General features: G+C 49.8%; 1 protein-coding gene across 3 annotated transcripts; it reads left to right on the plus strand.

The window, feature by feature from the left end:
* The first annotated feature begins 1,175 nt into the window (after window positions 1-1,175).
* On the plus strand, window positions 1,176-12,544 carry AP5Z1 (adaptor related protein complex 5 subunit zeta 1). 3 transcript variants are annotated; one of them, XM_049791769.1, is made up of 17 exons: window positions 1,176-1,265; window positions 1,528-1,665; window positions 2,051-2,237; window positions 4,434-4,578; window positions 5,667-5,779; window positions 6,285-6,444; window positions 6,887-7,027; window positions 7,403-7,440; window positions 7,520-7,682; window positions 7,929-8,128; window positions 8,636-8,778; window positions 9,626-9,775; window positions 10,011-10,122; window positions 10,529-10,626; window positions 10,901-11,033; window positions 11,213-11,427; window positions 11,749-12,544. In XM_049791769.1, exons 1-17 carry the CDS (start codon window positions 1,225-1,227, stop codon window positions 12,017-12,019), a joined length of 2,448 nt encoding a protein of 815 aa, XP_049647726.1. In that variant the 5' UTR covers window positions 1,176-1,224; the 3' UTR covers window positions 12,020-12,544. The 3 variants fall into 3 exon arrangements, with proteins under 3 accessions (XP_049647726.1, XP_049647727.1, XP_049647728.1); XM_049791770.1 differs by having other exon boundaries at window positions 7,950-8,128; XM_049791771.1 differs by lacking the exon at window positions 1,528-1,665.
* Window positions 12,545-12,958: the final 414 nt, after the last annotated feature.

Here is a 12,958-nt window from a genome sequence, read left to right on the forward strand (position 1 = left end):
GACCTGATGCTCTGCTGGCTAATTGCCAAGGCATGCTGTTAATGAACTGTAATGCCAGGGGGGTGTAGAGCAGGGAAGTACCAAAGGGCAAGGAGCCAAGCTTCCTCCTGTGACATCTCTTCCCTGCAGGGTGATGCACAGCATGGCAGCCAGAGCTTCGGCCTTATTAGCAGTCAGGAGGAGAGAGATGTTTCTAATGGAGAAACGTTAATACCTTTTTAACCTTTTTGGAAGCTCTGCAGACCACCTGCCGAGGAGCTATTTTTAATACCTCTTGCCCTTTTTGGAAGGCATTGGTTTTTTGAATGGGTTGCCAGAAAGGCTAATAAGGCATCTTTTATCATCACGCTCTTAAGACCCCGAACTCTGCCGTGTCTCTGCCATGCAGTGGTGCTCCCCAGAGGTCTGAGTCCCGAGAGCTGCTCTCCTTCATGCTATGCTGATACCAAAAAGCTGCTCGAAGAAACTTGCTAAGACTCGTTTTGGAGTTTTAGAAAGCAGGCATTCTTTATTGCAGCGCTGGATGCACGGGGGATAGTTCCACCTAGCGTGTATACCACAGCTGTAGCACAAACAGGTTCTATAGAGTAACTAATTGCATATTAATCATAAAAATGATCGCAACTGATTATCATGGTACTGCCTACATCCGATCATGCGCCACGAAGGATCCCTTTGAGTCGAAGGGCTGCTTTTGTGCCCACCGACCCATTGAAATTCTCGCTGGCTGTCCTTGAAGACTTTATTCTTGTTCTTTGATCTCGAAGCTTAACGCAGATTCAATCACATGTGGTCACTTTCAACGTTGTTCTCATCTAGCGTACAGGAACATCTAGTCATAAGAGCAAAGAACTGTAAAACTTATGAATAATTACTAGTTGATCACTTGACTACACTTCTGTAATTATCTCCCCGGTTACCCTTTGTCTGTTGTTCCAACCATAATGTTAACATATGATCATTTATCAAATCTCACTTAGTCATCTAGCAGCGAACCAGTTCTCATAGCAGGTACAAAAATATCAAAACCTTACACGTTAGAACAAACCGCACGAAATTCTGGACATACGATCAATGTGGGGTATCCCCGGCCGGAACTTCCCCGCCAAGCGGAACCTTCGTGCAGCGGCACCGCGTTCCCCCCGGCCCGGCCGTGTCTGAAGGGGGGGGGGGGGGCCGCTTTGGCCGCGTACCGAGGCGGTGAGGAGCTTTGGAGCATCGGGCATGTTCACGGCGGCGGCCGAGAGTTTCCTCAAGCAGGCGAGGTACCCGGGGTGGGGGGTTGAGGTACCGGTTGAGGGCCGCAGGGCTCCCTTAGGGCGGGGGGGGGGGGGGGCGGGGTCCTGCCGGCCGTACGGGGCCTAGGGCTGGCGGGGCCGCGGCTGAGGGGAGAGCCGGGCCCCGGCGCTGCCTCACCGTGGCGGGGGGTGTGTGAGGGGTGTGGGGGTCCGTTCCTCCAGCCCTGGGCTCCCGAGGAGGGCCGGGAACCGGCCGCGGTCGGGGTCCCGACTCCCGCTGTCCCGCCAGGGAGATCCGGGAGGAGGAGCTGCAAAGATTCGCCTCCCGAGTCGCCGCCGTCCTGCAGGGCCCGGAGCTGGGCCCCGAGGCCGCGGACTGTCTCCAGAGGCTGCACCTCACCGTCGCCGCCACCAAGTACCCCCGCAAGTGAGTGGCCTTGTGTCTCTCTGTCGTCCGCAAGAAGCAAAGCGTTATTTTCTTGACCAAAAAAAAGGGGGTGGGGGGTGGCTTACTGCTTTAAAGAAAGCACTCTGTTTCGAAAACACTGAGCTCGATATAAGCATAAAGGGTTTTTTTCCCTATTGTTAAGCAGAAGGTGCCTACTTCCTTTTGCAGTGAGAGTAACAAGCATTTCCGTCGCTGAGCACTCTTTCAAGCTGCGCTAAAGAACAAAATTCAGAAGGGAGGATGATAAGATGGCGTTAGGCAGGGTCACTGTCAAGGGAGATCATCCCAAGAGCAAGAATATGCAGGAAATAAATGTCTGAATCTTTCCTTGCCTTGCAGTGATGCTTTACTGTGACTCTTGCAGGCTCGATGGCGAGTTTGTGGAACTGTTGCAGACAGTGCTGTGTTCATCCAAGTGCCCTGAGCAGATTCAGGTGTTATGTGCTGCCATCCTGAGAGAGATGTCACCTTGCAATGATCTCATCCTCTCCTGTGATGAGATTCAAGATACAAAGCTCTTGAGCCTGGTATCCTCCGTTCTTTTGGCTCAGGTAAATGACCTATCAAGTCAGAAGTCTTCCTTTGTCAACATGGATTTGCTCTCTGATTGTTCCCTGTTTGCTGAGCTTAAGGAGAGTGAAAATCAGTTGAAAGTATCTAGGAAAAAGTAGAAGCATTTCCATGTTCATTTAAGGAGCCTAATTATTCTGCTTTGTGTAGGAAAAAATGGCAATTTTTTTTGTGTTCAGTATTTGGTAACAAAGACTGACTGCTTAAAATTGTGATGTATAGAGACTGAGGACGTCAAGCAGACTTGTAACTAACTAAAAGCAAAAAGGAACACTTTGGTGCTAGCTGCTGTAAGAGACTTCAAGTCAGGGCTGCTTGAACCTGTAGAGCAAAACATCTGAGAGTGAATTTATTACTACTACTTTTTCTTTTTACTACTGGTACTGGCTTTCATGTTCAAATGTAAAAGAAAAAACATACGTAGAACCTATAAACGACATAGGGCTATAAATGTGGATGGCACTTCAAAGCTCTAGATTCTCCATGGAGAAGAAAACATGAGGACCTTCCTGTTTTGAGTGCTGCTTGCATTGACTGCTCTCTGGGGAATAAGCTGGAAACTTTTTTATCTTCTTCTACTTCTTCTTTTACTATTATTGTGCCTATTAAAGATAAAATATTTTTCTGAAACTTCTCATTCTGAGTTTCACTATGTGCTTTGAAATGCCTCCTCCGTTTCTGATCACTCCTCTGACTCTTACTTAGCTAGAGGAAATGAAACCATAGAAACAGAAAACAGTGATGTATTACTTATATGCTGCCTTACAAAGCACCTATCCCATATCCAGCCTTGAGAGTGTCCTGCAGTTCTACAGTGTAAAAACGTACCCTGTGTGTTAATTTTTGTTAGATTACAACTAAAACCATGAAGAGGTTTTCATCTATTTTTGATGTTACTAAAACTAACTATATTTTAGCCATTTCAGTATCACTTCTCTAACATGGGGTGCAGTGAGCAGCAGCCTCACTCGTGAAAATGTCCACACTTCAGCAGAGCCTTTAAAAACATCTTCTGCGTGTTTTCATTTGTCACTGCTTTGGGTGGAAATCATCCTCCTTCTCTTTGTCCCCCTGCCCCCCTTGGGTCTGCAAAGCTGATGTTCTTTTTGTAAAGCTTTTGGCTTTCCAGAAAACACAGCCTCTGGTGTTGCACTAGGAGCTGGAAACCTGCCATTGATTTGAGCTCAGTCAGGTTTTCCTCTGAGCAATAAGACATGTGTCAGCAGCACACATAAGTAGCCCCATCATTTGCAGTGGGCTGCAGCAGTGTATCTGTGGGAGGAGTGGGTTTGTCTCTTCCATTTTCCTTCACTGCATGGATCCCCATCCCTGAGCCTTAAAACTTCCTTGTCTGTATGTTGCTTTGACTGATTTATTCGCATCTGTTCATGAGAGAAGCACAGAAATGAGCCCTTGTCATGGGTGAGGTTCCCCCATGAAATTCCTCACTGGAAGCTCACCTGCAGTTTCCTATTCCTTCTAGTGATCTGGTACCAATCTATTAGGTGAGGAGTGTCAGAGATTGGTGTTTGTTCACTGCCTTCAGCAGCCAGCTGTCCAAGACCCTGAGCAGCAGAGAAGGTTTACTTTTTGTTGTCATGATGACATTCATGGAGAAAGAAAACCTGTCAGAAGTCTGGGTCCACCTGTCATCTTTAACAAAGTTTTCTTGGGCAGAAGGGTTTGATGGCATCTCAGACCCACAGCTATAACAGCCTCCAAAAGAAGAACCTGCTTTATTTTCCACATTGTGATAATATGGACTAACCAGAGAGTCCTAGAACATGTTAAAACAGTCCATTTTCTGTTTGTAAATTTCTAATTTAACAGTTGAACTCACAAACTGACCGCATGGGGAGCAGTTAGTGCTAGTACTCTCTGCTCTAGAGTTGATGGATCATAGTGTTTAATTTGAAGACATCCATTTCAGTTGTTAATTTCCACTTCAGGTGACAGTTGTCCAAAAACCTGTTGTTCCATCAAAGTACCCTCCCCTCCTGGGATCTGTGAATTCACATTGCAGGAGATCTCTGTAAAATGTGGTGAAATAGCATGTGCAGAGAGTTCTTTTTATGTTTGACATTGATATTAATGCCTAATGGAAGAATTTGTATGGTATTGGTCTGTAGCACTAGTAGAAGATATCTGCCTGGCTTTATCTCTGCTTTATTTTTAAGGGAAATAAGAAGGCTGAAGTGTCTGCTGTGGGGCAGCGTATTGTAAAAGTCCTTGAAAGAAGGCTGCCTGAGGGTCAGAGTGCTCGGTACCTTCTTCCTGTCCTGTCAAATGTCATCAGTCTTTCACCAGAATCTCTAACTGAAGGTAAATGTACAGCAAGGCCTGAGATTACCATCTGGCTGTGATCTGTGTAGTCATCAGAAGGCTCTCTGAAGGCTTTGGCTAGGAGTAAGACTGGAAACTACTGTTAAAACTGACATCTCTGCCACAGGGAAAGTGAACTTACTGGGCGAGATATATTCCACCACTCAAAAATGGGACTGGGCCTTCAGCTGCTTTGGCCCCTTCTGGGTGCCAGTGTCTCTGTTCTGTATGGATTTCTAGCACAGTAACATGTTCCCTAGCTAAGGTCTCCAGGTGCAGTAGGAGTGTGAAGTTGTAGCTATCCTGAAGAGCATCAAGCAAAGTGAGAGACAGAAACAGAGATGTGCCTGTGTATCTGTGCAAGAGAGCAGCAAAAGCAACTCAGGGTACTCTTCATAAGAGAGGCAGGACTGTATGGGTATTGGTGAGCGATATGCCCTGGTGAGTAAACCGAAGGAGAGCATTCCAGGCTTAAAACGGTGAGGAGCTGTGTTGTGAGCAAGAGTCTGTTTCTGGGAGTTTCCTGTGAGGTTTGCACATGTCATGCAGTATGCAGGAGAAGCTTTGGGGAGAACGCTGGGCTGGGGTGTATGGGCTGGCTGAGTAGGCAGGACTACCCGCCTTAGCTTCTGCATGTTCTTTGTGAGGCATTTATACCTTTCTCTGCAAGCCAGCCGCTGCCTGAATAGATTTGACAGCATCTTTGCACCTTCCTCCTAATAGCAGCTGTGGATGGAGACAAAGGAGCAAGTACCTCTTGACTGATCTGGTATCAGAAGTCCTTGATTCCAGCACTCACTCCCTGACTTCTTGTCTGAGGAAGCAGGCAAAACAATAATGAGACTGACCCAGTGGCTAAGAGTGAGAAAAGGACACAGAGCTCTGAAATGAGTGTGAGCGATCCTGGACTCTGAAGTAGTGTGAGGAGGAGTATAGGGCATCCACCCTGGGGTACCAGTTTCTTTACTGATTGCTCGATCAGATCTAAGCTGGAGGAAAAGCACAGCAATTGAGGGGTAGCAGGGGTATGTTGCAGAGGCTGCTTCTCTGCCCGACTTAGCAATGACCCAGTGACTTTTCTTGTACAGAGCAGACCAATGTAGTCAGTAAAAAGATGGCTGACTGGCTGAGGTATGCGAGTATTCATCAAGGAGTCGCTCAACCCTCTGGAGGCTTCTTCTCCAATCCCAGAACCAGACAGGTAAGTGCTGATTTGCCGTGGTCATCTCACAGGGGCATTTGTTAGTTACCTGCTGTTTCAGGTTCCAAGAATCAGCTGCTTTTGGGAAACGGTAACCTAGAAGTGCTGCTGTTCTTTGTCACTTTTTGTGGAGTAAGTGGTCAAGACACATAGGAAAGCAAAGTAGGGGGATTTATAGGTCTAGGATTTAGGAGTTCTGCTGTAGAGCCAGAGCTTTGATGCTTGAAGTAGTTTTGAGGGGAGAGTCTTTTAGTGACCATGTACCTCAGAGTAAAAGTTGATTGCTAATGAGGCCTGTGTCAGAGAGTGGGAAAGTTTGGAGTGTTTCAGCTAGGGAAAAGGATCCAACACAGTTGGTTTTTCTCTCTCTGGATAACTGCTCCCCTGCAGGCCCCATAGTGCATATAAATGAGGGCTACTTGTCTCTGTGGGCTCAGTGGAGTTTTCCCTGCCTTCTCACTTAGCCTCTCTCTGGGGATCTGACCTGCTGTATCTTTTCTCGCAGCCTGGTCCTGTCACAGAGGTGGATGGTGCCATTGCCACAGACTTCTTTACGGTGCTCTCAGTGGGTCAGTACTACACACAGGACCAGTGGCTCAATGTGCAAGCCTTCTCCATGCTGAGAAATTGGCTGCTGTGCTATGGGAGCAAGACCCCTAATTCAGGTACAAACTGAAGGGCTGCAGGCAAATGTGGGTTGCACCCCCGAGAGGGCGTGTACTCTGAGATGATTAGGTGGCTGTACCAGCACCCGAGCAAGTGGCAGGAATGTGGGAAAGAGTTTAGAGCTCCTGGACTCGGAGCAGGGAAACTTTGGGAAGGAATTTCACAAAACCTCCTGACTGATCCTTGCTGACCCTTCCAGGAGGAATTATTCGTTCAGTGAGTCCCTTGGTTTCAGGCAAAACCCCATGGGTCCCTGAGAAAAAAGGCCTGGGTGATGGGAGACAGCATCTCCTTAGTGTTCTTGTAACACTCCCTTCTTCCCCAGCCTCCTTTTCTTTGCAGTGCACCTGGGGACAGACAGCTCCCTTGCTGTTGCTGGGCAGCTGTGTGGGTTACATTGCCCATGACATGAGCTGATACGTGATAACCTTTATTCTGTAGAAGACAAATCAGGAATGGACAGGTCTGTTACGTCCATGGTCTCAACTACGTCCACATCTAGTCGCCTGCTTCCCCCAAAGGAGCGTCTGCGGGAGAAAGCCTTCGAGTACTGCCAGCGGCTTATTGAGCAGAGCAACCGCCGTGAGTCTTGCCATGATCCCTCCTTGGAGTTCTCTTGGCAGTGTTGAAAATGTTTCTGGTTCACTGCCTCTTTGGGCTGGGATCTCACTCCCTAGAGTCCGCAGGCAGGCTCTAGGCATGGGACCTCTTGCAGCTGCTGGTGCAAGTCATTGACCAGCCCTGCGCTGGAGTGTTGGGAGGGACTTGGAGGCAATGGCCATGTTCTGCCTCCTACCCTTCATTTGCAGGGGGAGCTGTGGAACCTGGTTCTCGTTAGCCTAGAATTGGGATCAGTATGTGTTCCCACCTATCCTGAAATCTGGGTTAGTGCTCAAACTGACCGCCTAATGTTCCTGTTTGGACTCAGAGTTTAACATGGACTCCATTCTCTGGCAGGACCCCTGAAGAAAGATGATGGAGACCTGCAGAAAGCTGTAAGTACACAGAGGTGGGGCTGAAGCTCTGGGGCTTGTGGCTTCGCCCACTCTGATCTGGCTCTCTGCTCTGCTGCAGTGTCTCATTGAGGCGGTGACAATCATGGACATCATCTGCAAACAGGACTCCTCCTACGTGTACCGCGCAGTCTCCTTCCTGAAAATCCTGCACGGCAGAATCTGTGGGGATGCCACTTATGCCAGGGCATTACTGCCCATTGCCCAGTTCTTCCTGAACCACAGTGAGTCATCGGCTCTCACCCCCTCCTCCCCGATCCAATCTTGCATACTCAGCACAGCCTTTTGTCCTGGCAGTTTGCTGGCTGCCAGCGTTGGTAATTCAGCCTTGGCTGTACTCTGGGATGGATGATCCCGCTCCAGGAGACCCAGGAACTGGGGTGTCCTGTGCTCTTTAGAAAAATGTAACTCGGATTTAGCTTAGCCCCTGGAGCCCTTGTTGGCAGGGCTGCCGGCTGGGCTGTGCTCAGCAATGTGCTGTGTCCTCCCAGGCAAAATGGCAGCTGTGGACTCTGATGCAATCTACAAACACTTATTCACTGATATCCCGGCTCAGCTCTTCCACAACCCATCACTGGCCTTCGAATTTGTCCAGTTCTGCAAAGACAACAGCCAGCTCTTCACCGAGACCTCCAGCATATTCAGGCAGAGCTTCCCAAATCTCTTCAAGGTACAACTTGCTGGAGCAGCACAGGAGAGAGCCTGCTGCATGTTATTTTCTGTGCCCCAGAACTTTCTGTTCATGCCCCAGAGCCCTCCATGTGCCTCTGTGGCAGTGCTAGGAAGAGCACGGGCAAGAAGGACTGTTATAAAAGCAAGTGTGGGTTTGAAGAGGGAAGAAGGTTCTGGGTGTGATTAGCACTGCCAGTAGAGGAGAGTCTGCGTTATTATTACTGCCAGTGGGTTGGGAAGTGCAGTGGACACAGTTAGGATACAGCACTTGGCTTCTGGAAAACTTTAATAAGCTGCAGCTTGGCAGCCACTGAACCAGCTGCCAGATGCCTGTGTTGAGCTTCCAGCAGCCTCCCAGGTTTTGACTAAACCCTCAGACTTCTCTGGTGTTGCTTTTCAGAAGTGACTTTCCCTTCCTCGTCCCTTTTGGTCACAGTGTGAGAATCGTCTGGGTGTGTGATGGAGTAGCAGGGGTAGTGCAGCAGTTTGTGCTTGTTCCTTGCAGTTCCTGGCATGGAACAGCCCACCCCTTATCTCTGAGTTTGTGGACCTTCTCCCATTTCTGCTGGATGCAGGCACAGCCATTGAGATCTTCCATTTGCTGCTTGACCTGCCCTGTTTGACAGCAGCTCTGGATGTCCAGCTGAGGTAATGCTACCTTCCCTTCCTGTCGCTTGCTAATCAAGGTCTTGACATTGACCATAACCTAGTAAATGCTTCTCTGAGCCTCAGCTGCCCTCTGGCTGCTGCTGTCACAGAACAAGAGGCATCTGCTACAGCTGGGTTAACACAAAGCTGCACAGATGTCAGCCTGGTTTTCCTGGTCATGTGCTGTGCATAGGAAGAGAAGGTGACCAGCTCTTAACACTTCAGTACTGGACTGGTTTTGGGGCTCAGGGAGCTGTTGTCATTCCCCTCTCCACGTCCAGCTCCAAATGGTTGCCACATGCTGGAGTGTCTGCCATGAGCCACCACCTCAACACAGAGGTGTGGGCTACCTGGTCTTCCCTCCCTGCTCTTACCCTTCTTTTCTGGCTTTGTTCTCCTGGAGGCATACAGAGGTTTCTTCCTGAGGTCATTAGGAACTGTGAGTCTCCAGCAAGATGGGATAGGACTGGGACTGGCTCTCACTGCTGTACTTCTGCTCTTCCTTGTCTTCGCTGACATAAGTAGCTCTTTCTGGAGTGCTTAGAAAAGGGAATCATCCTAGAGGCAAGATATTGGTGGGCTTCGATGGCTGAGGGATACAGAGCGCCATTTTCCCCTTTCCCAGGAGTGATAGAGAAGCAATTCTGGAACTATTGGCTGAGCCCCAGGGGGGGGTCTAAGCTCATAATTTTCTGTCATCCTGGTTCTCTGGCTTCCAGAGGGCCTGGATTAGAGCAAGTTGCTGTCTCTATTTCAGTGGAAAGGGAGTTATTCCACTGTTCAGGATTCCAGCTATGGCCTGGCCCATTCTCATAATGCAGCACATTCCGTGTGTGTCTTCTGCTAGGTCAGGTGCTCTTCCTACCTCTGAGAGGGCTGCCATCGACCCAGCTGTGAAGCCGGCCACCTGTCTGGAAGCCTTTCGCCATCCACTCTACAAGAGCATGTTCCAGTATCTCCTCCGCACCAAGTCTGCTCCCGAGGATGCCCCAGAGAGGTAGGAGGCTGCTGTAGGAAACTGCCACGAGGGTTTGATTCAGCCATCCAGCTCTGGGAGGCAGCACTGGGTTTATTGGGAAAGGCATAGCTGCTTTCAGCTGGGGCGAGGTGGTTTTGATCTCCCCTGTGTTAGCTTTGCCAAGTACTCAGCGTCCATATAGGGGTACAGGGAAGGGCAGCCAGGAGAGTAGCTGGGAACAAGCCTTCAAGAGTAACTCTTCTGTTGCCCACAGGCTGATTCCACTTCGGCAGCTGCTGGGATCCCTGGCCAGCAGCTCAAGAGTCGTGCAATGTGCAGAGACTGTCCCTGTCTTACTGGAGCTCTTTTTCAGGGTGGTGGCAGAGGTAGGCCCTCCTAGGGGAGTTTGCCTCCCAGTCATGCCGCAGGGATCTCTTGTTATGTGAAGAGCAGTTGTAGAAGCAAAATCGTTAAGACGCTGCAGCTTCAGCAGAGGGGTGCATGAGGGGAGAGTGGGATGGTCTAATACTGGCATGAACCAGCACTGAGCTAGCTACTTCATCTGGAGAAGCAGAAAAGCTCCATGGAGCAGTGTCAGGCTCCACACTGTTCTCTCAGCCAGCTGTAATGGAGGTGGGCAAGAGCAGAATGAGTGCCTGATACCTGCTTTGTGCACTGCTGCCCTTCTGCTAGATGAGGCTGTTTCTGTGCCACCTGTCTTATCTGGCTGGGTAGTTTGGGTTTTGGCTTCTGGAAGTCACTGGTATTGCTTAAACAAGGGCTGTTTTCCAGTTTGCAGATGGGCCACTGATAAACCAGCTGGTGGTGCTGCTGCTGCATAGGAGTGACCAGCTTTATGAGATCCCAGCATTTAAAGATGATGTGTACAGGTGAGATGGGACAGAAGGCCCAGCCAAGCTCCCAGCCCTTCTGCTGGCTGCAGCCTGGCATCCCAGGGCAGCCCAGGAACCTTTTCAATTGTGGCCCGGTCCCTGCTGTGACACATCTTTGGAGGGTACAAAATGGGGACTGCACCTTCAGCCCTGCTGGAAACATCCTGAGTGTACAGCCACTTCGCCAGTGGCTGGGTGCTGCCAGCACCTCCTCGGTTTGGTGATGACTGCCTTGCCCGTAGTCTGAGCTCTGCCCACCTCTCTCCTCCAGGGTGCTGAGCTCGCAGCTGGTGATGCTCTGCAAGCTGCACCCTGCACTCGTCGTGGAACTGTCCACAGAGATTCTGGAGTTCTCAGGAACAGTCAGCAACATCCAGAACAAGGAGGCTATCTTCACCCACATGGTAAGCAGGGCCTGCCTGCTTCTGCCACAGGTTGTTCCAACTGTGGTGCAATCTGTTGGTCACTTTCCATTTCCTCCTCTCCTCTGTCCTAGCATTAGCTAATCTGATTTGCTATTCTCTAAAAACTATTCGATTCCCTTTCCTTCTGCTTGCTCTGAGCACATCTGCCTTTGCTTCAGGTCTGGGCTGTTGGAGAGTACATGTCTGTGTCCTATGACAAGCGCTGCACTGTGGAGCAAATCAGCCGGTTCTTTGAGACTCTAGAGGCCGTGCTATTTGAAATCACCCAGCTCCGACCACTGGCCAGCACCCCCAGCTACGCACCTCGTGCCATCAGTGTCCTTATGGCCACCTTGACCAAGTTGGCAGCTCGCAGTCAGGACTTGATCCCCAGGTGAGGAAGGATGGCAGGGAAGGGCAAAGGGCTGAAACGTGCAGATCTCATGGGTCCAAACACAGATGTTCATGAGTGTTAAATAATCAAGCTTGGCAACTGATGGAAACTGAAACAGGACAGAGGAAGCAAGCTGTGGAGGAGCACAGTTTGGGGAAGTGGGATTCATCTGCTGACTAACGCTCTGCATCAGGAGGAGGGGTTGGGGTATCATCTGATGTTCACCTGCAGCAAAGTCTTTTGGAGTACACAGGCTTAAGTAGTGACCTTGCTGGGTGCAAAGGTCCTGTCAGCTGATGTCCATGTCCTTCTCTCCTGCAGAGTGTCCATGTTCCTGTCCAAGATGAGGACATTTGTGCAGAGCCCTGCTGTCACCTCTGTTTACTGCGAGGAGGACCTTGAGGAGATCCTTATCCGCGCAACTGAGCTTATGAACCTACTGAAAATGCCAAGCGTGGCACAGTTTGTGTTCACGCCGCCTGTAGACGTGGCCAGTACACGGTTTCAGAGGGAGGTGAATGACTCCCTCCCTTTTGCCCTGAGGATAGTCACCCGTCTCCTAGAGCCAACACCTGGCTTCATGCCAGGGTGAGGGCATGAGGTATCCAAGAGGCTCCAGCCTCTGTTGTAACTCATCGGACACTGCTGACACTCAAGGCCGAGGCCCTGCTCTCAACTGGAAATGAGGAACAAACGATTGTGAATGAGACAGAAAACAGGAATAACTGAGGCTGCTCTTCTGGTCTGAGGCTGTTTGTATTTCCATCTCCTAAGCTTGTTTTATCTCTCCCTGGCCAGTATGGATTGAAAATCCCAGTGGATTTGTGTGAATGTGGCAGGAGAGTGAATGCATGCATTAATACCCTCCCAGCACACCATGCCCCTTTGGAGACGTACTTCTTCTTCCCTACCCTCCTCTGACTATTTTTCTCCCTCCCCTTTGCCCTCGCTACACCCTGGCTATGCATTTGGTTCTTTTATTGCCTCTGCTTGCAGCAGATCAGCCAAGCAAAGGCCTATGCAAGATGGAGAAAGCAGAAGTGACTCCATAAAGTCTGCTGCCAGCCCTCGCTGCTTTTCTGTCTTACCATGAGTGAACGTGTCAAGATCCAAGAGACAGCTACCAAACAGGAGCTTAGAGAGATTTATTGATCCAGTTTATTGTTGACACCAAGAGCATTTCTTAATATACATCAGCCCCGTGTCAAACAGGCGCCATGCTGTGTTCTGTATGAGAAGTTTATACACATTCGAGCTGTACAGTATTAACAAATGGGGGAAGTAAATAAGTCCCACTGCTCCACCCAGGAGAAGCAAGCCCTCATGCACACTAGCAAATAGGGTTTATTTACAGTCTGTTTCAATACCTGACTGCACTGTGAGCAACATACAGCTCTGGGGCTGTTTCCCATCTCCAGGGGTGCCTGGAGGGTCAGGCTCGGTGGGGAGCAGAGGGTTGCATTGGTACTGCTGGAACTTGCCAGGGTGCAGCCCCAGTACTGTCTAGTGCAAACCAAGCTTCCCCCAAGCC

This window comes from Accipiter gentilis, chromosome 33, assembly GCF_929443795.1.
Source record: "Accipiter gentilis chromosome 33, bAccGen1.1, whole genome shotgun sequence".
NCBI classification, from domain to species: Eukaryota; Metazoa; Chordata; class Aves; order Accipitriformes; family Accipitridae; genus Astur; species Astur gentilis.

Bases quoted from the DNA above. Each gene is read 5' to 3' on its own strand.
- AP5Z1 (XM_049791769.1), top strand. From the start codon at position 1,225: ATGTTCACGGCGGCGGCCGAGAGTTTCCTCAAGCAGGCGAG. The intron at 7,683-7,928 runs GTGAGTCATCGG...GGCTGTGCTCAG, and splicing joins CCAGTTCTTCCTGAACCACA to CAATGTGCTGTGTCCTCCCA. The intron at 8,779-9,625 runs GTAATGCTACCT...GTCTTCTGCTAG, and splicing joins GCTCTGGATGTCCAGCTGAG to GTCAGGTGCTCTTCCTACCT.